This window comes from Pavona decussata, unplaced genomic scaffold, assembly GCF_977016875.1.
Source record: "Pavona decussata unplaced genomic scaffold, jaPavDecu1.1 SCAFFOLD_137, whole genome shotgun sequence".
In the NCBI taxonomy this organism is placed as follows: Eukaryota; Metazoa; Cnidaria; class Anthozoa; order Scleractinia; family Agariciidae; genus Pavona; species Pavona decussata.
The window spans coordinates 1,762,786-1,785,000 of NW_028145550.1; the positions used below are offsets into that span (position 1 = coordinate 1,762,786).

The window sequence follows — 22,215 nt, forward strand, 5'->3', positions numbered from 1 at the left end:
TCTGAATGTTATCTTTTCTTCCCGATTTTAATAATCAGTTTAATAGTTTAGTAAGCGAAAGTGAGTTTGTATAACTGATAAGTATGAAATAAACGTTTCGTTAGATAACTAACTTTCCCAATGTTTATAAGCAAGTTCGGATCCAGGAAAAAAAAATGGGACTGTTTTCCGATAATGCGAGCGCCGAAGGCGCGATCAAGGAGCATGCACCCCTACCGGAAAATTTTAAAAGTTAACTCCTGAAAAGTGCCATTTCCTGGCTTTTCAAGTCACTCTGAAAGGCATTTTTCATACTTAAACCTGGAAATTTCCTTTTGTTTTAAAAATATCTATATATTGTCAAACTCTGACCGTTTTTCGTAGAACGGTGGAAACCAGTAAGGATCAACGCCTGATATGCATATCACCATTATCATCTACATCAGAGGTGATTACCATGCATTCTTAAAGCTTTTTCGTCGCACCATATGCGACACAATTACGTGTAAAAATTAAAACACTGTTGCTAGGGCTGTCTTTTTTTGTTTAACGTTTACAGACCATAAAGATCAAGAGTGTTTTAAGAGTGAAGGTGAGAACATCACAGAAAAACCTTGGATGTTGACGTCACAATATCGGTATCCATATCGAAAAAATCATCGAACGGTTTTCAGTCGAGTTTCGTAAAAGCAAAACCAAATTTATTTTTTGTGGCCAATCACAAAAGACGTAAACGGCACATTGAACCAATCAGAACTCGAAGCAAATACATGTAACCGGTGAAAAGCGCGGGAAAAAGCGTGCGAGCGAGGCGATTGGTTTTGGTTCTGTTTTTCATTGGTTGAGAAAGTGGCACGAGTTTTGTCAACCAATCGCAGAGCCCAGTGAAGCAAAACCAAAGTAAACAATGGCGTTATTACTTACGGTACTCAATTGAAAACCGCTCTTATAAGGTGTTAAATCAAAACGCAGGAAAACGCACTGATATTTAAAATAAAGAACAACGTAGAAGTGTGCTGTTCTCAACAGCGTCTGCAGATAAAACTGATTTCGAATAGTACGGTCCTGATCCACCCAATGTAGTTTATGGCTTAAGAGTAAAGGTGAACTTACTTGGCCGCCGTGATTAGACAAAGTAGCCACCACTTAAAATATAGCTTTTTTCCATACTTGCCATGCATTGATGCATTTTTCTTGCACTAGGTATATCGTCATCAAACTGGGGTTAGTTGAAAAGATGGTTGTGAAGACAACACAAAGAAATTTAATTGTGGGGCAGATTTTCTTTCCTTATATCTATTTTTTGAAAACGTTGCACGCTTCTTGCTCGAACAAAACCAGAGGCGCTTACTATTTACAAAGAAAACCGGGGAATTCCGGTTGGAAAATCAAATGGTAAGTGTTGCTCCATTTAGAACATTTCTGAAATTATGGGCTCCCGGTAGAAATGATCCAGTGTTACTGCTCCTTTCCGAATTTACAGTTGACGCTGATATACTTTGAATGTGATCCACCTGTTAAGACAAGCCAAGTCACTTCATATTTATGTCGAACATTGCAGAAATGGTAAGTGTCTCGAAGTCAAGTTTTTCTTTCATTGTGACATCGTCATAGGTAATTTATTCTGAATGCATGCGCACAGGCACCTCAATTGCACGTTGCATAAGTTTCGTTCTGCAAGAAGGCTTAGTTCTGTTCTCAAACTTTTATGCAAGAAATGAAAATATATGGCTGATCACTAGCTCTTATATATAAGAGAAACTATCCAGTATTGAATGGTGGCAAGTTGAATTCTTTGACCCTGGCCGAGTTACACGCAACAAAATATATCAAGGAAATTACTGGTCACTGCAGTGGAAGTGAAGACAAAGACAAGGGATAAGAGTTTTTGTCAGCATTAATTGGCCAGGACGAATAAGAATGGCAGCTTGTGAACCTTGGCCATGTTCGCCCGTCGTACGAGATAAATGATTTGCTCTTCCATTCATAAATCATTTGATAATTTCTTCTTTGTGTTCTATGAGCGATTTAAGTATGTGAAAAAAGGAAGCTTGTTATATATTTGTTGAAGGTTTGATTAAAAAAGGCAACATCCCCGACTCCACTTCAGCCTCTGTCATTTAGGCGTTGAAACGATCTTAGGCTACCGCGGAAATGATAAAAATGTATATCTGTTTTAACAGATCTAGAAGCCACCAAAGAATTGTTATCAATTTGAATCCTATAACCATTAAAACGTTGTTTCATTATCATAATTAGAAGACTGAGCGATCATAAATATAATCGACAAAATGTGGCTGGTATCACCGGGTCAACTGTTCAGTTCCTGTCATACCTCTTTTTTTAGTACAAATAATTTAAGCTTTCCTTGCTTTATCTCTCGTGCGGGGGTGCATTTTATCCCTGGCCGGTTTGCAGTCCGCAGTCTACATTTTACACCTAGTCCACGTTCGATAACCAGTCCATAAAACGAAGAGTGAAGTATGCTAGAATGTAAAAACAGTTGTTGTTTTTTTTTTGTTCACGGAAGCAGACTCGAATCGCCGAGACTGTGAACTTGCAAAAGCGTGGCCCCTCGCACCAGTCGCGTGCGTAGCTCACACTGCACGCCCGTAGTTTCTCTCCCCAGTTTCTCCGTTATTTCGAACGCTCGAGACTTATCTTTCGAGGAGCTCGGGTCTAAGAAGCCGCTTAGCAGGCAGTCCGCATCCCACAGTCCATGGTCCTCATTTCATCAGATCCCGTGACAAGCGTAGTCTTGCAACATGGCGACCATTACGTTTGCAATTTTCGTGTTCGTAATTTCAGTTGCTTCTCTGCTAGGATTGTTGTTGACAGTGTATTCTGTGTACTTAGTCTTCGTGCATTGGAAGTACAGCCATCTTCCTGGACCGAAGAGGGACAGCTTTTTCTTTGGAAACATTCTTCTCATTCGCCGGGAACGAGAACAAGGGAAAATAATGCATCAACTTGTGGAAGAACTTCATAGCGCTCACGGCCCAGTGGTACTAATGTGGGCTCTCCATAACCCGTTTCTTTTCGTGTCTGATCCAGAACTGGTAAGAAAATGTATGATCACTCTAAATTTGCCAAAGAATCCTCGGGTTTATGACCATCTCGGCTACCCGTTCGGTCATAGATTTTCGGGGAAAAGTTTAGTAACTGAGGCGAACCACGACCTTTGGCAGAAGCGTAGGAGCCTCCTAAACCCAGCATTCCACCGTCGCTACTTGATGAACTTGATGACTGCATTTAACAGCAGTTGTGACCTGTTTCTAGCCAAACTGGATGAAATGGCTGATGGCGAAACTGTTGTGGACATGGCGAAGGAGTTCGCTAGAGTTACCCTGGATGTCATTGGAAAGGTGGGTCAATTTAAATCGAGAGTAAATGCAGGATATAATTATGTGAACGCAATGCCACTTGTATTTAAAAAGAAAATCCCCGTGGCCGGGGAAGCGAATCTCCATCAGAACTTGAGTTGACCACCCTCCCCCACCCCCCACCCTCTCCCCTCCTGAAGATGCTCAGGGGTCAATTATACGAGTCACGATGGCTTGGTTTCCCAAGATGAATTAGTCTGAAATGTCAGCTGTCTCCTCCCCCTAACCCGCGGGGTGCGCGGGTCAGGGGGAGGAGACGGCTGACATTTCAGAGTAAAGATGAATTCCAGCCTGGAAGTACCAGGGCCAGCCAGCCCTCCAGTACTGGCTAAATTACGACATTTTCACATGAAATATGGCTCAAGTGACTTTACTTTTATTAATTCCAGGGCCCTACATGATAGCGGGGGAGGGGGGGGGGGGGGTGGGTGCAGAGGAAAACTGAATTTTTTTCTAACATAGTGTTTGAGTTTGCTGAGCTATTTCTTGTAGCTATATTGGTCCAAAATCACAAGAAAATTGACTAATTGACTGAAAAAAAACCTTCAATGTGAATTCCGAAAATCTTTCTATAACTAGATCTGTAAACGGGAATTCTTACAGTGATCTGTTCCAAAATGTTATACACTGTACAAAGTTTCAACAGAAGAATGAATAGATGTGAAAAAATAAAAAATAAATCAGTTTCTATTTGCCTAATTTAAGCTGCTAAGGTAATATTTTTATGTAATTAACTAATCAATCCAGTATTAGGCTTATTCTGTTGATCCTAATATTCCCTTAAGCAACCACTTTGTCATGCCCCAAGGGTGGTCGCTTACGAGAGAGATGACTGTATTTTAACTATCATAAAGTTTTGTGATCTTCTGCTCTAAATTTCTGCAAGAATTAGTAATGTTTGAGAAGCTACATAAAACACTCAAAAGAATGTTTCATCTGATTTTCAAACTCCGCGAAAATGTTTAAGTTTTCAACCGATTTGAAGTGTTTGGAAATCGGATGAAACACTCTTCCTCATCTTTCACATATAATGTCAATGCACATTCATATCCACAAATGTACATCGGCATGGCTTTCTGTTGCAATAAGACAATTACGCAGGTGTACACTACCCACATATAATGAAGACTAATGGAGGTGGGTAGTGTTAAACCTCTTACCTTTAACAATTTAAAAACAGTGGACATGTTTGGGAATTTTCAGTAAACAATGTGTGTTAAATGTTACTTGGTAATCTGGATTTTATTTCTTAATTTGTCAATCTAACCAAAACATTTCTTGTTACTTTATGTATATTGATATAATTCTTTTTTCTGTTACCAAATCAAATCTGAAAACAAGATGCCCGGCTAATCATCACACGGAATGCTTAATGTAGCCCCAATTGTTCCCCATTGTATGTTTCGCAGATATTTAAAAACTATCCTCCCTTGGCAATTGAAATAATTGTCTGAATGGTTTTATTCAGATATATTGCGTGATATACTTATCGTTGTGTTACTAGAAATCATACCAGAAATAACTCTGCAATAACGTCATGACCCCGCTGAACTGGTCTGGCCTCCTCTAGCTCTAATCCTTCGCTTTGATTATTCGATCTGTTTTTAAAAGCAGAGTTTCTTCGCTGTGGACTCTCCCAATTTCCACCGTTTCAACTGTCGAGTACTACCTAGAAGTTATTATTTCGATTTACCGTTTGAAAAAGGTTTGTTTTCTCTCTGAAAACGGCAGATCAGAGTCTTAAATTCATACATGTGTCTGCCATTGAACAAAAACAACTTTTTGAAATGATGACTTGCTTTGACGTCACACAGGTAGAGATAAGTGGGTCCCCTCCCTCGTGATATACGCGTCGATAATAGATTTTGATTGGGCTGTTTTTGTTCAAGACAATCAGAACAATAAATCCCTTCTGGGAGAGGGTAGAATTTAATCAAGGTTTAATGAATAAATTAATAAAATCATGATTTGACGTCACACAGAAAGGGATGAGTGGGTTCCCTCTCTCGTAATATGTGCCCGAATAATAGATTTTGATTGGCCTGCTTTTGTCGAAGACAATCAGAACAATACATCCCTACCAGGGGAAGGCATATTTTAATGCATAAATTAATGTGGCGATTTCTGACTACGAGGAAGAAAAAAAAAAGATACCCGACCGAACCTAGACACGTCCTGCCCTGCGGGCATTCCGTGTAATATCTGAGATGACTGATGAACGCAATGGGGTTTAAATTTAGCTAACGTACCACTAAGATTAATTATGGAATTTGTTTGTTTAGATGGTCCCAAATACCTCTCAGTGCATATATAATAACTATTGCACCTGTGGCTCCCCTACATTTACACTACTGCACCTGTAGCACAAAAGTTGTACTCTGTGACTGCTATTATGACTTCCTTTATATGAATTTCCTCCTTTTGTCTTTGTCATCATCCTGACCATCATCATAGTCATCATTTTGTTGAGCAAAAATTTAATGTGTTGGGTCTATTGACAATGCACCTTGAAAACCTTTCTTTTCCTTAAAACAGGAATTTAAGTCTTGGAGGTTAATCCAAGAGTTGTGTTCAAGGTTGTACATTTCTGCAGCAATGATACACTGTATAATACATACCGGTACATTTCAGTTTATGCCTGGTTCTATTGCATCTTATCCTAGGTTGCATTTGATATTGATGTTGATGTAATAAGAGATGCAAACAGCCCTTTCCCATCTGCAATTTCTGAAGGGCTTAAGGGTGTCCAAGACAGCTTACGTAGCCCATTTTGGCGAGTGGCTGTATCAACATTTCCATTCCAAAGAAGAGTGTCTGAAGCAGTCAACTTCATTCGCAATTATGGAAAGAAGGTGATTCAAGAACGACAAGAGGCTATTCTGCGTGGTGATGATACCCCTAATGATATTCTTGCTCATATCTTAAGAGTGGCAGAAGTGGAGCCCACCTTAACATTAGAAAACCTGGTTGATGAGTTTCTCACCTTCTTTGTAGCAGGTCAGTAGACCATACATTAGTTTTTCCATATTGCTCTGTTGAAGTATTTGATAGTGCAGTTATTTCAATGGGCCACTTGCATAATTTAAGAGATTGTGTACCCTTGTTTTTCTTTACACAAAAGTTGTGATGTTTTCATATCTGGAAGTGACTAAGGGGTAATGTTCTTAATATAATAATAGGACTTCCACCTCGAAATTTTGCATTCATGTTAGAAATAGTGCTAATTTTGGATCAGGTCATGTGACCAGAATGGATTGTTTTAAAATGTATGAATAACGTCTTTTCAAAATCAACTTTTGTATAAACAAACATCAAAAGAATGTTTAAATGTACTTAACCCTGCTGACAGAATATTAAATTGAGCATAGTTCACAGGCATTTAACAAAATAACATTAAGTTTGAGTTTGGCGGCTATGTTGGAGGGCAAAGTTGACAACTGCCCTCCAACATTGCAGCGATACAGTCTGATGACAATACAAATCCTTATCAGTTGTTGAAAACTCAAACTGTCAAAAAATCTCTCCCTTTCACAATCATTATAATATATTTTGCTCTATAATTGTGATGTGCTCTTTTTGTTACTAGCAGTCCATCCCTATTTCAACATATCATTTCAGAGGGCATGGGTCATGTGACCTCTTAGTGCAAGGGGTCTGTTAACATTGGTTTAAATGCCTCCAGCTTATACAATAAGACTGGAAGGTACTCTGGGTAGCTGTAAATTTGTTGCAATTTTACAGTAATGGTGTCAGTAAAAAAAGGATGATAGAAAATAACAAACATAAATTTTATATGATTTCGTTTCCATATGGGTGAGCTAATATTACTTATAGTTTGTTTGGTAAATTTCTTGAATTATCTATGTCATCTAAATGTCTTGTCGGCTGTAGGCCTTTGATTGGCAACATTAATTGTAATTTCTGTGTGCAACTACGTCATTGTTTGATGTTCATTGAAATAGATTTAATCCTTTTGAAATCTACTGTTTTTAGTGTTTGGGAGAAATGAACACATATGGTACCACTGAATTGTTCCACCAACTAACATTTTTAAATTCTTTGTAGTGAACAGAAACAGATCTCTATTCATTTTAATAGGTCAAGAGACCACCTCGAACCAGTTGTCTTTTACTCTTTATGAAATACTCAAGCACCCTCATGTTGAAGACAGGTATGAAAAAGTTATATAGTACAAAAACAACTGGAAGTACACATACACTGTATGTCAACCCTTCCATTCTTCCATATGTCCGTCACTAAAACTCCCAGAGAAAAGACCCTTTTTTTGTCATTTCTCTACAATCAACAAAGATTTTAACCCTAATATTTCCCAACACCCACAGAATTTCAGTCTTTCAAATTCGTGAAGAAATGTGATGTTATGTTTAAGATGGAAGATGCCATATTTTTCAGTCAGTGACACAGGCATACTCGGAAAAAGAAAATCTGAGTACTCCCAGTAGGAGTCTAACCTTAATGACGTTCAAATTACTAGTTTGAAGAAGAGAATTGGGGGAGCATTTTTCAGTGTGCATCAAACTATCTGTTACCGATGTTGACAGAAATAGTTTAAACCAAATGGGTTGATTTTAGAATGATGTATTTTTCTAGAAAGTGACACAGGCATACGCAGAAAAAAGAAATCCGAGTGCTCCTATCAGGAGTCGAACTTAAGACCTTCCAATTACTAGTTCGGATGCTCTACCACTGAGCTACAGGAGACTCGTGGGAACTAAGGCCATTAAACTAGGTTCATGGGACAAATATCATGGGTTGATTTTGTTGGGAAAATGATAGGGTTAGTTCTTTGGCTAGGAGGTGGGTAAATGATTTGGGGCATTTTTGAGAGGGTGCTTCGATTTAAGGGCAGAGGAGTGGGTTGATTAGACTAAGGGTGCTTCGATTCTAGTCACCTTAGACTAAGGGTGCTTCGATTTAAGGGCAGAGGAGTGGGTTGATTATGGAGGATTGCCAGTAGCACAACAAAAACACATCTCCCGATTTCGGGTCTCCAGCAGTTGTCACTTATAAAAATTGCTTCACTTTAGACTAAGGTTTATGATTTTCTTTGTTGACACTAAAACATTTTACTGATCCGTTTGAGAATGCACCAATTTTTGTGTTTGACTTCTGTACATTTTTAGGATTAATAAAGAAATTGGAGAAGTGCTTGGTTCCCGTCAGTTTGTGGAATATAAAGACTTAGGAAACCTTCAATACCTGGGCCAGACCCTGAAGGAAGGACTTAGACTTCACCCGCCAGTATCCGGCGCCACACGAGTAACAACAAAAGATGAAATCTTAGGAGGATATCTCATCCCTGCTGGGACGTCAGTAAACATTAGCTGGTATATACTGCACCGACTTTCAGAAGCATGGCAAGAGCCAAAGAAGTTTGATCCAGAGAGGTTCTCACCTGAAGCCAAGAGTCAAACCCGGGCCCAGCAGTTTTTATTTTTTCCATTTTCTTTGGGTCCGAGAACCTGTATTGGGCAAACATTTGCCCAGTTTGAGGCACGGGTTCTCATGGCAAGGTTATTGCAGGAGTTTGAGTTGACATTGTTGCCAGGACAAAATGAGGTTAAGCACGAAGAGCGGCTGACGCTTAGGCCGAAGGGTGGAGTCTTGTGCACAATAAAAAGGAGAGGTGAAAAACAGGAATAGAGAATTTACAACACCGGTTTTTTAGAGTGTGAATTCAAAACCACTGGTCACTTTTAGTTTTGTGATACAGTAGTTCGAAAATACACAACAAATTATTTGGAAGTAATAGCCAAATGGCTCTGCGCCAAAGTGACTACAACCCTGGCCAAAAAGTTCGGGACACTTGAACTTTTTTTACACTAAATCATCGAACATCTTTTCTCCCACTCACCCCCTAAACAATGTTGAAAGTCAGGAATAAAACGTAATGTCTAAAAAAATCTTCTACAGTTTATCGACTTTAACATTATTAAGGAGTTTGAGCAAAATAAGATCCTTTTTGGGACCTTGAACTGTCGGCAATTTTCAAATTTTACAGAAAACTTTGACAAAAATGTCAAGTGTCCCTAAACCCATTGGCTAGGATTGGAGCATCTAATCACAATCAATCACTGCTTCATCGAGACACCCAGGTTAAGAGAATGAAGGATACGATTACGAGCTCTAGATAAAATTACCTTGATGTATAAACAAATTCTCCTATCTAGTATTATGTGGACTGTGAGGAGAATATTAATTTGCCCCCAGGGTTCATCAAATTGTTAATGTTTAATATGTTTTTGTTTGTTTGTTTGTTTGTTTTTTTTTGCATTGTAAAACTGATGAAATTAAAAGGTTTTTTTTATTATGGGATTTCACCTTCATAGTTTGTAATTTCACATTAAAGCAGTCACTGAGTCATAAAAATTTGGGGGTAAAGTGGAACTCTAGCTTACTACCCAACCCTGACTACAAAATTCGGGACACTTGGACATTTTTTACATTAAACATAAAAAAATATGTATCCTTATGTGAGATTTATTGGAATTCTTTTACTTTTTTATGTTTTAAGATCATTTGAAATCTTTCTTAAGATCAAAGGAGCAATGCCACCTATTCAAGGTGACAAATAGAACGTTAAAATAATGGTGCAGTTGGGTTCGAATCCCGTTTCAAGCCTGAATTTTTTTTTCAGGATTTCGTTTCGCAACTGCTTATAAGTTGCCTAGATAACTGCGGGGGTCTTTCTCCTATTTAGTTTCTTCACCACTGCACGGAAACTGCTATTTCATTTGGTTTGACTACAAATGGCCAGGACGAAAAAATGAATAGCAACTTGAACAACTTGGTCAAGTTCGCCCTGTGTACGAAATAGATGATTTGCTCTTCCTTTGAGAAATTACTTGACATTTTCTTCTTGATGCTCTATGAGCGATTTAATATGCGAACAAAGGTAGCTTGTTATATACTTGTTGAAGGTTTGACTAAAAATTGCAAAATCCCCAACTCCACTTCAGTTTCTCTCCTTTAGTCCGCGTTTAAAATAATCTTACCTAACTTACTTGACTTATTTCCTTGTCCCCAAGCGGGAAATGGGCCGGAGCATAGTTTCATTTATTTGCGTTCACATTCGCCCAAAACGAGACCATCTGCACTCACTGATTCCCAGTACGTCTATACCATACAGTTCCTCATCTCCCATGCGGCAACTGCGGTTTTCCCTATTCTGTACATCGTTCTGCCATGTTCCTATCTTTATGATAGACTTAGGAGAAGCCAATGACCTTCTCAGTGCACAGGTTTCCTTTCGGCTTTCACCTGCTCCCATCACTAAATACAATAAAATCTGCAATCCCACAGCGACAAACCGATGAGTGGTGCCGGATCACTTGTAGGCCTGGATCAGCAATTTCAGATTTCACATTAATTCAAATTATTTAGCCCATCTTCCCAATTATGCAAGTGTTATAAAGTCATCATCTGGAGTCAGGTAAGTAGTTGCGCTGCTCCCGATATAACACTGCTTGTTTGAAGAATTTTCAGTTTCCGTAATCAATATTTCTTTTTTTTTTTTTTTTACGGGATGGGGGAATTGGCCCCATGCCCAACCCCCAACCTGGAGAGCCATGGTTTTCTGTTAGGGTGGCCTTCCCATAGCCACTATATCCCGTTATTTATCAAGGCGCCGGATACTCGCCTTATGCCGTTGGCACGCAGCTGCAGTAGGCCTGCATTACCAGGGTTATGACGAGGACATGCGACAGCCGACTTGATGGCAGAGCCTATGACACGGTGGGCGTTTCCCAGCATTTAAGAAGTACACCTGCCTGGTGGCTCCAGTGTACTCCACCGGGACCCCTCACCACCCTTCAACCCCAAAATCATCTTTCGCCGTTGCGGAATTCTGTTCAAAAAACATTTTTAACAGAATGCCACAAAAGAAGCGTTGTCAATTTGAATCCTATAACCATTAAAACGTTGTCTTTGTTTTCATACTTAAAAGACATAATCGACAAAATTAATGTAAAGGTCACCTGTTCAGAAGGGTAATTGCATCCTTTCTCATCACGCCTAATTTCTATTTTTAGTTCAAATAATTTAAACTTTTCCTTGTTTTATCCCTCGTACAGGGGTGCATTTTATCGCCGGATTGCAGTGCGCAGTCGTCATTTTACACCTACTCCATGTTCGATAACCAGTCTCAGTGGCCGATAGTACGAATATTGAAGTAGGCTAGGAGGAACTGGGAGACGCGAATCGCCAAGACTGTTAACTCGCAAAAGCGTGCCGGCTTCTCGCATCACTTGCGTGCGCCGATCACACGCTAGCAGTTTCTCTACCCAGTCTCTCTTTATACTTTATTTCGCTCGAGACTTTTCTTTCGAGCACCCCTTGCTAAGGCCTGTTCCAAACGTCGTGCTACTTAAATTAATTTGACCCGGCAGTGGCATGGCAGCACCCCGGCAGTGGTTTCAAACGTCGAAATTAATTCAGTCGAGCCAAATTCTAAAATATAGAAATGCATAGAACGCGATATTTACCCAAAATACCTTAAAATAATTTATGAATTTAGTTCGGCACGGAAATAGCACGCCGTTTGAAACCAAGTCGCGCTATTGCCGTGCGGCAAGACGGGCCCTGTGGTGCTACTGCCATGCTAAATCGGTCGTGCCGAAATTAACTCAGCCTGCCGAACTAAATGGTTTCAAACGTCGTGCCACTGCCGTGTTTAAGTCGAATTAAACTCTTGAATTTAGTTCGGCACGGCAGTAGCGCGACGCTTGGAACAGGTAGTCCATATCCCGCAATCCAAAGTCCACGTTTCCAATTGTCCGTGATAGGTCTCATTCTCCCAGTGCGGTCTCTCCACTTACGACATGGCGACCATTACGTTTGCACTTTTCTTGTTCGTAATTTCAGTTGCTTCTCTGCTAGGTTTACTGTTGACAGTGTATTCTGTGTACTTAGTCTTCGTACATTGGAAGTACAGCCATCTTCCTGGACCGAAGAGGGACAGCTTTTTCTTTGGAAACATTCCTCTCATTGCCCGAGAACGAGAACGGGGAAAAATATTCATAGAACTAGTGGAAGAACTTCAAAGTGTTCACGGTCCAATGGTACTAGTGTGGGCCCTCCATCGCCCGATTCTTTTCGTTTCTGATCCTGAACTGGCAAGAAAATGTATCATCACTCTCAATTTTCCAAAGAATCCATCGACTTATGCTCACCTCAGTTGTCCGTTCGGTCAAAGATTACTGGGGAAGGGTTTAGTAACTGAAATCAACCATGATCTTTGGCAGAAACGTAGGAGCCTCCTAAACCCAGCATTCCACCGTTGCTACTTGATGAACTTGATGACTGCATTTAACAGCAGTTGTGACTTGTTTCTAGCCAAACTGGATGAAATGGCTGATGGCGAAACTGTTGTGGACATGGCGAAGGAGTTTGCTAGAGTTACCCTGGATGTCATTGGAAAGGTGGGTCATGCTCAGGATCTAGAATAATACATGTACAAGATGTTGTGTGCTGTTAGCACTTTTATTCTTTAAGTCAGATTGGAAAAATTTCCATGAGCTGGGTGGTACACCCCTATCCAAATTTGAGTTGAAGACTCACCCCCCCCCCCCCACCCCACCCACCCCCATGCCCATAGATGCTTAGTTCTTTCGAGCAATGGTCATGTCATCTTCAGTTTATACACAAAATTGCAACTACACGTAGCCTATTGCTTTGTTGTTGTTCTTGTTGTTGTTGTTATTGTTGTTGTTGTAAGGGTAATTAGGTAAAGCAAGGGGAATTTTACAGGATCAGATTCAAATGTAATTCTATCAAAACAAGTTTTCCACATGAAGAATTAGAAAATCTCTCATGCTTTTAATGGCAGCAAGATGCATTGTCCTAACCAATGAAGTAGAAATCCAGTCAGATAAAAAAAAGATAAAAAAAAACTAAAGGTGAATTCGAGTCATGCTAGGCCATCAGGGTTGTCACTTGTGCATTTCGCATTGAGTGACAATAACCTGTATAATACAAACCTGTACATTCCAGTTTAATTACGCCTGTCCTATTACATCTTATCCTAGGTTGCATTTGGTGTTGACATTGATGTAATAAGAGATGCAAATAGCCCCTTCCCATCTGCAATTTCTGAAGGACTTAAGGGTGTCCAAATAAGCTTCCGTAGCCCATTTTGGCGAATGGCTGTAACAACATTTCCATACCAAAGAAGAGTGTCTCAAGCAATCAAGTTCATCCGTAATTATGGAAAGAAAGTGATTCAAGAACGACAAGAGGCTATTCTACGGGGTGATGATACTCCTAATGATATTCTTGCTCATATCTTGAGAGTGGCAGAAGTGGAGCCCACCTTAACATTAGAAAACCTGGTTGATGAGTTTATCACCTTCTTTGTAGCAGGCCAGTAGACCATACATTAGTTTTTCCTTTGCTCTGTTGAAGTATTTGATAATGCAGCTATTTCAATAAGCCACTTGTATGAAGGTTATTCCAAACCTTCAGTAGCATTCCTCAGAAAGAAATTTGTATCTATGTATGGATCTTTTTTCAGTGCTGTATAGAGTCTTCACTGTAAACTGTTGTGTAGCAATAATGCAGTTCAAAAATTCCAGCCGATGTATGGGTGAGACACTCAGTTGACCCATGTATTATGATGGTTATTATTATTATTATTATTATTATTATTATTATTATTATTATTATTGTTGTTGTTGTTGTTATTATTATATTACCTTCCTATCTTGTTGTGTAGGCCTTTGATCTGACAACAGTAATCGTATGCAACTGCATCATTACATTACATAGAGTTCAAATGGGTAACGCTCTTTTTGAAATCTGGTGTTTCTCTCTCTAGCTAAATATGTGAATGAACACATGTGTATGGTTCAACCAATGTTCGTAGTAAACAGAATCATCTCTTTTTGTCTTTCATAGGTCAAGAGACTACCTCAAACCAATTGTCTTTTACTCTTTATGAAATACTCAAGCATCCTCACATTGAAGACAGGTACATGCACGAAGAAGCAGTAATGCTATTTAAAACGACTATAACTTCACTGGTCATGACACATACACCGTACATACCAACCCTTCCATTCTCGCGTAAGGCGAAAAAGGGTCACCAAAACTCTCAGACAAAGTTGACCTTTATTTTAACTACAATCAGCAACGATTTTAACCCCAAATTTTCCCAACACCCACAGAATTTCGGCTCTTCAAATTCATGAAGGAAATATGATATGATGTCTCAAGCCTGGACAAGAGTGGTAGACGTATTTTTCAGTCAGTGACACAGGCTTACTCAGGAAAAGAAAATCCAAGTTCTTCCAACAGGAGTCAAACCTGTGACCTTCCCTGAATTACTACTTCAGGGAGCTATAGGAGACTTGGGGAAGCATTTTGTGCATCAAACAATCTTCCACTGATGTTTACAGAAATTAAACAAAATGTTTTTTTTTGAGGGGGGGATTGGTAGGATTATTTCTTAATGGCTAGGAAGTGGGTAAATGAGCTGGGACATTTGGGGGTAGGGAGAAGCATCAAGTTAAGGGGAGAGGAATGGGTTGATTATGGAGGATTGGCACTGGCACAACAGAAAAACATCTTCTGATTTCAGATCTCCAGTAATTGGTAATCTTAATGTTCTTAAGGCTAATGATTGAAAAAATTTTACTGATCAGTTTGAGGATGAAATTCACCCACCAATTTTTGTGTTTGACTTGTGTATATTTATAGAATTAATAAAGAAATTGAAGAAGTGCTTGGTTCCCGTCAGTTTGTGGAATATAAAGACTTTGGAAACCTTCAATACCTGGGTCAGACCCTGAAGGAAGGACTTCGACTTCACACACCAGTAGGCGGCACCGTACGAGTAACAACAAAAGATGAAAACTTTAGAGGATATTTCATCCCTGCTGGAACACCAGTAAACATAAGCTGGTATATATTGCACCGACGTTCAGAAGCATGGCAAGAGCCAAAGAAGTTTGATCCAGATAGGTTCTCACCTGAAGCCAATAGTCAAACCCAAGCACAGCAGTTTTATTTCTTTCCATTTTCTCTGGGTCCCAGGACCTGTATTGGGCAAACATTTGCCCAGTTTGAGGCACGGGTGCTCATGGCAAGGTTATTGCAGGAGTTTGAGTTGACATTGTCACCAGGACAAAATGAGATTAAGCATGAGGAGAGCCTGACGTTGAGGCCGAAGGGTGGAGTCTTGTGCACGATAAAGAGGAGAGGTGAAAAACAGGAATAGGGAATTTACAACACTGGCTTTTTAATGTGTGAATTAAAAACCCATGATCACTTTTGTATTAAATACTATTACAGTAGTTCGAAAATAGACAACACATTTTTTGGAAATACATGTACTAGTTGGGTGGCCCTGTGCCAACAGTGACTACAATCCAGGCCAAAATGTTTAGGACACTTTAACTTTATTACATTAAAACATCAAAAATCTCTTCTCTCCCGCATCCCCTGAACAATGTTGAGAGTCAGGTGTAAAACATGTCTTAAAAATTGTCTCAAGTTTATCGACTTCAACTTTATTTAGTTGGTGGGAGCAAAATTACCGTAGATCCTTTTAGGGACCTTTAACTATCGGCAATTTCAAATTTTACAAAAACTTTTACAAAATTTTGACATGTCCCTGTAGCATCTATTTTTTTCCATTACAATACCACTCCTTCATCAAGGCACACAGGTCAAGAGAATGAAAGATGCAATCGCAAAAGATAAAAATACCTTGATGTGTAAACAAATTCTCCTATCTGGTACCATGGGAACAGTGAGGAGAATTTTAAATTAATTGTGGCTTTAGCCCTCATCAAAGTGGGTTTTTTTTATTTTGGTTGTTTTGTTTTTGTTTTTGTTTTTTGTTGTTGTTGTTGTTGTTGTTGTTTTCTTTAATTAACTTGTACTGTAAAACTGATTAAATTATTATGAAGCTCAAAAACTTTATTAATAATTATGGGATTTCACTTTCAGTCATGAGTTTTAATTTTATGAATGGATAAGACCATTAACAAACTGTTCAGGCTAAATAAAAGCAAGACTGAACTTATTATTATAGGATCTCAACTTTGACGTAAGACACAAATGTTTTATCACTAAGATCCCGACAATGTCTACAGTACAGATGTTGCTTGAAATATTGGAGTTATCTTAGATGATAACTTTTTTGAAAAGCAAATAGCAGCTATCTGCAAGTTGGCCTTCTTTTTCACATTCAAAATGTTGTCCATATTTGAACATTTTTATCTAACGCAAGTGTAAAAACCCTTAATTGTGCATGCATTTGTCATATGTAGACTCCATCATAACAATTTGCTGTTATATAGGCTACCAAAGAACATGATTCAAAAACTTCAATGGATTAAAAAGTGTGCGACTCATCTTCTAAGGTGAAACGAGACTATACGACCACATCACCCCAATACGACGAGATCTCCATTCGCTCCCAGTTGATAAAGATAGTTTTAAAATTTTGTTGTTGAAAGCGTCTTCATAAACATAACTTAGCATCCTACTCTCAATTTACACCCCTGCACGCAACCTTGGATCGTCTTCAAAACTATTAGGTTCTCCTTTCTGTAATTTGAGGATTGTTGGAGACAGACCGTTCTTTGTCTGTGCCCCTAAATTATATATGGAACTCTTTAACCATTGAAATGAGGAACTGCACTTAAGTAAATATTTTTCTTTTTTTAAATAAATTAATTATAAACACGTTTCTTTTTGAACGAAAATTTAGTTGATATCAACTAAGTTAATTTTCATGTATTTAGACAATTTTTAAACATAATTTATATTTAACGCCGTTGTTTTTAGCTTACTTTTGCAATAAAATTGTAATATCGTTTGTGTGTGTGTGTGTTGGGGGGGGGGGGGGGAAGGGGTGGGAACACAATTGTAAAATTAGGCAACCATTAGGCAATCAAAGTATTGCGAGTATCGCAATTAGTGTTGACTTGGTACTGTAATTGTTAGTACTGCAAGATATTCCGAGTGCTCCTATCAGGAGTCGAACCTAAGATCTTTCGATTACTAGTTCGGATGCTCTACCACCAAGCTACAGGAGACTAGTGGGAGTTAAGGCCATTAAACTAGGTTCATGGGACAAACATCCAGCATACTGCTAGGATTGGAATGTCAATGAGTGGCATGTGCGCAATGTAAGGAAATGTAATGTAATATTTTAAGCCTGGTAAACAAATGAGAATGGTGTATTATTCAGTAGTGGCACAGGCAAACTCGGAAAAAGAAATTCCGAGTCCTCCTATCAGGAGTCGAACCTAAGAACTTCCGATTGCTAGTTGGGATGTTCTACCACTGAGCTAGTACAGGTCATTGAAAAATTCTTCAAGAAAAATTATTTATGCGAAACAGGCACTGAGATAATAGCATTTCCTTCAAAATACATGCAAGCAAACATGCAAGTCCCAAAAATCAAATCGGGACAAATAAAGGCATTTAATAAGTAACAAAGTAAATTGTTCTGAAAATGCCGAATTAAAAAATCGAAAATGGCAGAACACTCGACGTTAGAAGAAGGGAGTTACGCGATGAGTTCTCAAAAGGTTAGGCTTACTGCTCGAAGCGCAATTAAACTTAATTAGAGTCTGAGTCGTTCAAAGCTCTTAAGGGGGAACTTAAGCTAAATTTGAATGAAATTTGAAGGGGTTTTAAGAAGGGATAGACGGTTGATACCAACGCAAGAGCACCGCAGGTTGCTAGTGGACTAACTTGGTGTCCGTCTATTAATTATTAACTACAAATTCTAATATTTAAAATTTCACTAAATCTTCAATATTTCTTATTTCTCTTAATTTTATCAATCCATTCCCTGGAACCCCCCAAAAAATAACTTGAGATGAACTTAACCTTTTCACATTTCCAGGAGTGCGGTTTGCTTAAAGGTTGTGATATTTCTTTCTGCTGCATTTCAAAAAGAACTGAATATTGAGTTTGTGACACTTGAGAGTTTTGTGCCTCGAGAGGACGAGAGCTGTGTGAAGTTTACTTCAATAGGTAGAATGCTTTTGTTTGCTACTAACCTTTTCTTCACTGCCAAGGAATTCCTGCAATAAAGCCACGTTCTGTTGAGTCTTCCTTCTTGTGTTTTCCTTTCCTTTCCCTTCTATAAAATCTCCAACTGAATCGACAACAATCGGGCCGACGAAAATAGTTGGCCGCTACTGAACCCAAACAAGAAGCAGGAAAACGCGAAACGAGTTTTTTTTTTTTTTTTTTTTCCACTTGAAAAATTCCCGCGTGTTGATTGGTTCGTAGCTATTTTCTGCAAGAGAAAATAAGAATGACGTCAGACTGTAACACGCGTGCTTTTTCAATGGAAAATAAAGCCAATTCTGATGGTTTTTTTTCTATTTAATCAAAAAATTAATATTAACTAAAATGAACAGACAAACAAAACAAAACAAATCGACGGCAGTTTTCTGTGGTCTTCATTCTTACAGACCATAATATGTTCAAAGATGACAGTACAGTAAAAGTGGCTCAGAGTTCCTCCCAAGTGTTAAGGTTATTTCAAACCTTCGCGGGACCACATTTGCCCAATTTTTTTTTCAATCAAATTAAAGTTAATTATTTCAACTTACATTAAAAAAAATTAAAATCTTAAAACACACGCAAGTTATTGAGGAAAAGGTGTTTTCGTAAAAAAGTTAATAAGCGGAGTGTCAAGGTGACATAAGGCGTGAAATCGCCAGCGACCTTTTCGCGGGCTTGTGTTTCATGTACCAGGATTACCAATTTGTAACGGCTTCATCCAGGAGTTCCTCTTACAACTTATTAGCATATTTTTTGCAGTCGAGTTTGAGTGCTGTGGTTTTCGAAAATTGAAAAGTCAACTCTTACCACTTTGCAGCACTGGTTCAAACTGGTGTAGTCTGAAATGTCAGCCGTCTCCTCCCCCTAACCCACAGGCCCCCTGTGGGTTAGGGGGAGGAGACGGCTGACATTTCAGACTAAAACTGGTGCTACATTTGAGTATCTTGAATCTTCCTAGATCAGTGAGTAGTGTTTCGTGTACATACTGTACATGCGAAGGCTCTTGAGAAAGCTGCAGACGATCTCCTCGAAAGAGAACTAAAAACGCGATGCTACAAGTGAAAAGACACAGGCGTAATTCTTCTGTTCACTGATTCAACTTGAAAAGTGGGAAACTCCACTCTTTTTAATTCTATAAATGTAGTTTAATTGATTTTAAAAGCCTTATACATTCTGCTTTCAATCTTGCATAATATAAAATCGATTTAAACTTCATTTTCATTTGAAAAATTCACGCGTACTCGGAGTTTTTAATGTCTTGTAGGCATGGAAATTATGCGTCAGTCATTAACGTCTAACCAAAAGTTTGTTAATTCATACCTTTTCAACTATTGAACGGAAGAAAACCATGCTTCAAAACCTCATTCAATAAACTATTTAAAAATGTACTACCAAAAGAATCTCTTTAATACGTTATTTCGCCCGAGACTCGGGAGACTTTTCTTTCGAGGACCCCTTGAAGGCGTCGGTACGACGAACCAGTGGTACTGTAGTCCATATCCCGTAATCCAAAGTCCGCGTGTCAACCTCTCCTCGATCGGTCTCATTCTCCCAGCGCGGTCTCTCTACATACGACATGGCGACCATTACGTTTGCACTTTTCTTGTTCGTAATTTCAGTTGCTTTTCTGCTAGGTTTGCTGTTGACAGTGTATTCTGTGTACTTAGTCTTCGTACATTGGAAGTACAGCCATCTTCCTGGACCGAAGAGGGACAGCTTTTTCTTTGGAAACATTCCTCTCATTCTCCGGGAACGAGAGCGGGGGAAAATATTCATAGAACTAGTGGAAGAACTTCAAAGTGTTCACGGCCCAGTGGTACTAGTGTGGGCCCTCCATCGCCCGATTCTTTTCGTGTCTGATCCAGAGCTGGCAAGAAAATGTATCATCACTCTCAATTTGCCAAAGCATCCATCGACTTATGCTCACCTCAGTTGTCCGTTCGGTCAAAGATTAATGGGGAATGGTTTAGTAACTGAAATCAACCATGATCTTTGGCAGAAGCGTAGGAACCTCCTAAACCCAGCATTCCACCGTCGTTACTTGATGAACTTGATGACTGCATTTAACAGCAGTTGTGACTTGTTTCTAGCCAAACTGGATGAAATGGCTGATGGCGAAACTGTTGTGGACATGGCGAAGGAGTTTGCTAGAGTTACCCTGGATGTCATTGGAAAGGTAACCCATGCTCAGGATCTACTTGTACAAGATGTGAGCTTCTCTATGGGTATTTCCGAAGTCCAAGACGCGTAGATCACCGCGGAACAAAACGAAGATCTCAAGATTGAAGCGAAGATCTAAAAATTGACCAAAATTGCGTGATTAAATATTATTGTCAACGCTCAGATACAAAACTGTCAAAATTTGTAAACACTTCAGAAAATATCCGTTATTTCTGAATTTTAGCATTTGACCACATTTCACTGCGATTTTGACAATGGTGTCAACAGTGGTCTACAGTCGCTGCCGCGAAACCACATGATGTCATTACAATAATTCATATTGAAGTGAAATATTTATCAACTGTGAATAACACTAAAAACAAAAAAAAAACAAACAAAGATATTCCTTAAAAAAAAAACCACGAAGATTTGCAAAAATATCGCGAAGAAAACGAAGACCGTAGGTACCCATAGAGAGGCTGAGATGTTGTGTGCTGCATAGCACTGGTATTTTTTACATCAGATTGGAAAAATTTACATGAGCTGGGTGTCACACACCTATCCAAGTTTGAGTTGGGCTCACCCCCAAACCCCCCACCCCCTGCCCAATAGATCCTCAGTTCTTTTCAGTAATGGTCTTGTAATCTTCAGGTTATGCATGAAATTGCAACTACATCTAGGCTATTGCTTTGTTGTTGTTCTTGTTCTTGTTGTTGCAGGTTACAAGGGGGATTTTACCAGATCAATCATTCAAACCTAATTCTATCAAAACAAGTTTTCTACATGAAGAATAAGAAAATCTCTCATACTTTTTAATGGTAGCAGTTGCATTGTACCAACTGATGAAGTAGAATTACAGTCAGGAGAAAAAACTCAAAAGGTACTAAAATGAAATTATTTGAGAGTCATGCTAAGCCACAGGGTTGTCACTTGTGCATTTCTGCACTGAGAGACAATGCACTGTATAACACATACCTGTACATTCCAGTTTACACCTGTCCTATTGCATCTTATCCTAGGTTGCATTTGATGTTGATGTTGATGTAATAAGAGATGCAAACAGCCCCTTCCCATCTGCGATTTCTGAAGTGCTTAAGGGTGTCCTAGAAAGCTTACGTAGCCCATTTTGGAGGGTGGCTGTATCAACATTTCCATTCCAAAGAAGAGTGTCTCAAGCAATCAAGTTCATCCGTAATTATGGAAAGAAAGTGATTCAAGAACGACAAGAGGCTATTCTGCGTGGTGATGATACTCCTAATGATATTCTTGCTCATATCTTAAGTGTAGCAGAAGTGGAGCCCACCTTAACATTAGAAAACCTGGTTGATGAGTTTATCACGTTCTTTATAGCAGGTCAGTAGACCATTGACCAGGAATTACTGGCCCTCGCATTAATGCAGGCATTAGTTTCAATAAACTGTACTACATCACTCAGGAGATAAAGGGCCAGCAAAGTTTAACAATGGAATATTTTTCAACGAGTCTCATGCACCAGGCCATTGCAAGAAAGCTGGTGCATTAGTGTGTGACAAACATTTTGGCCAAGGTTTCTTTATAATTGATAAGTCTAGATACCCTATTAATATTATTCATTTGAATAGAGGGAGCACTTGCAAAAACAAACTGTGAGTTTTTGGCCATC

At 39.1% G+C, this 22,215-nt stretch overlaps 3 protein-coding genes across 4 annotated transcripts in view; all 3 read left to right on the forward strand.

Annotated features, from left to right (window-relative positions):
• The first annotated feature begins 2,335 nt into the window (after window positions 1–2,335).
• Window positions 2,336–9,930, forward strand: LOC146467271 (cholesterol 24-hydroxylase-like). Its single transcript, XM_085126239.1, has 4 exons — window positions 2,336–3,344; window positions 6,026–6,359; window positions 7,461–7,533; window positions 8,507–9,930. The coding sequence occupies exons 1-4, from the start codon at window positions 2,745–2,747 to the stop codon at window positions 9,024–9,026; spliced, it is 1,527 nt and encodes a 508-aa protein (XP_084982365.1). The 5' UTR covers window positions 2,336–2,744; the 3' UTR covers window positions 9,027–9,930.
• A 2,190-nt stretch (window positions 9,931–12,120) lies between these two features.
• LOC146467272 (cholesterol 24-hydroxylase-like) lies at window positions 12,121–15,989 on the forward strand. Its single transcript, XM_085126238.1, has 4 exons — window positions 12,121–12,802; window positions 13,409–13,742; window positions 14,277–14,349; window positions 15,078–15,989. Exons 1-4 carry the CDS (start codon window positions 12,203–12,205, stop codon window positions 15,595–15,597), a joined length of 1,527 nt encoding a protein of 508 aa, XP_084982364.1. The 5' UTR covers window positions 12,121–12,202; the 3' UTR covers window positions 15,598–15,989.
• Window positions 15,990–19,933: 3,944 nt separating this feature from the next.
• The window catches only part of LOC146467273 (cholesterol 24-hydroxylase-like), a 6,001-nt gene continuing 3,719 nt past the window's right edge, over window positions 19,934–22,215 (forward strand). For both annotated transcript variants that reach the window (XR_014867828.1, XM_085126237.1), the window contains exons 1-2: window positions 19,934–20,589; window positions 21,593–21,926. Coding sequence is in view for 1 of the 2 variants with exons in the window: in XM_085126237.1 (XP_084982363.1) it covers window positions 19,990–20,589; window positions 21,593–21,926 (934 nt within the window). In the remaining variant the exon portion in view is untranslated. The remainder of the gene's footprint in view (window positions 20,590–21,592; window positions 21,927–22,215) is intronic.

Coding starts and splice junctions, on each gene's coding strand:
- LOC146467271 (XM_085126239.1), top strand. CDS start 2,745: ATGGCGACCATTACGTTTGCAATTTTCGTGTTCGTAATTTCAGTTGCT. Junction 3,345..6,025: donor CCCTGGATGTCATTGGAAAG/GTGGGTCAATTT, acceptor ATCTTATCCTAG/GTTGCATTTGATATTGATGT. Junction 7,534..8,506: donor CACCCTCATGTTGAAGACAG/GTATGAAAAAGT, acceptor GTACATTTTTAG/GATTAATAAAGAAATTGGAG.
- LOC146467272 (XM_085126238.1), top strand. CDS start 12,203: ATGGCGACCATTACGTTTGCACTTTTCTTGTTCGTAATTTCAGTTGCT. Junction 12,803..13,408: donor CCCTGGATGTCATTGGAAAG/GTGGGTCATGCT, acceptor ATCTTATCCTAG/GTTGCATTTGGTGTTGACAT. Junction 13,743..14,276: donor TATCACCTTCTTTGTAGCAG/GCCAGTAGACCA, acceptor TGTCTTTCATAG/GTCAAGAGACTACCTCAAAC.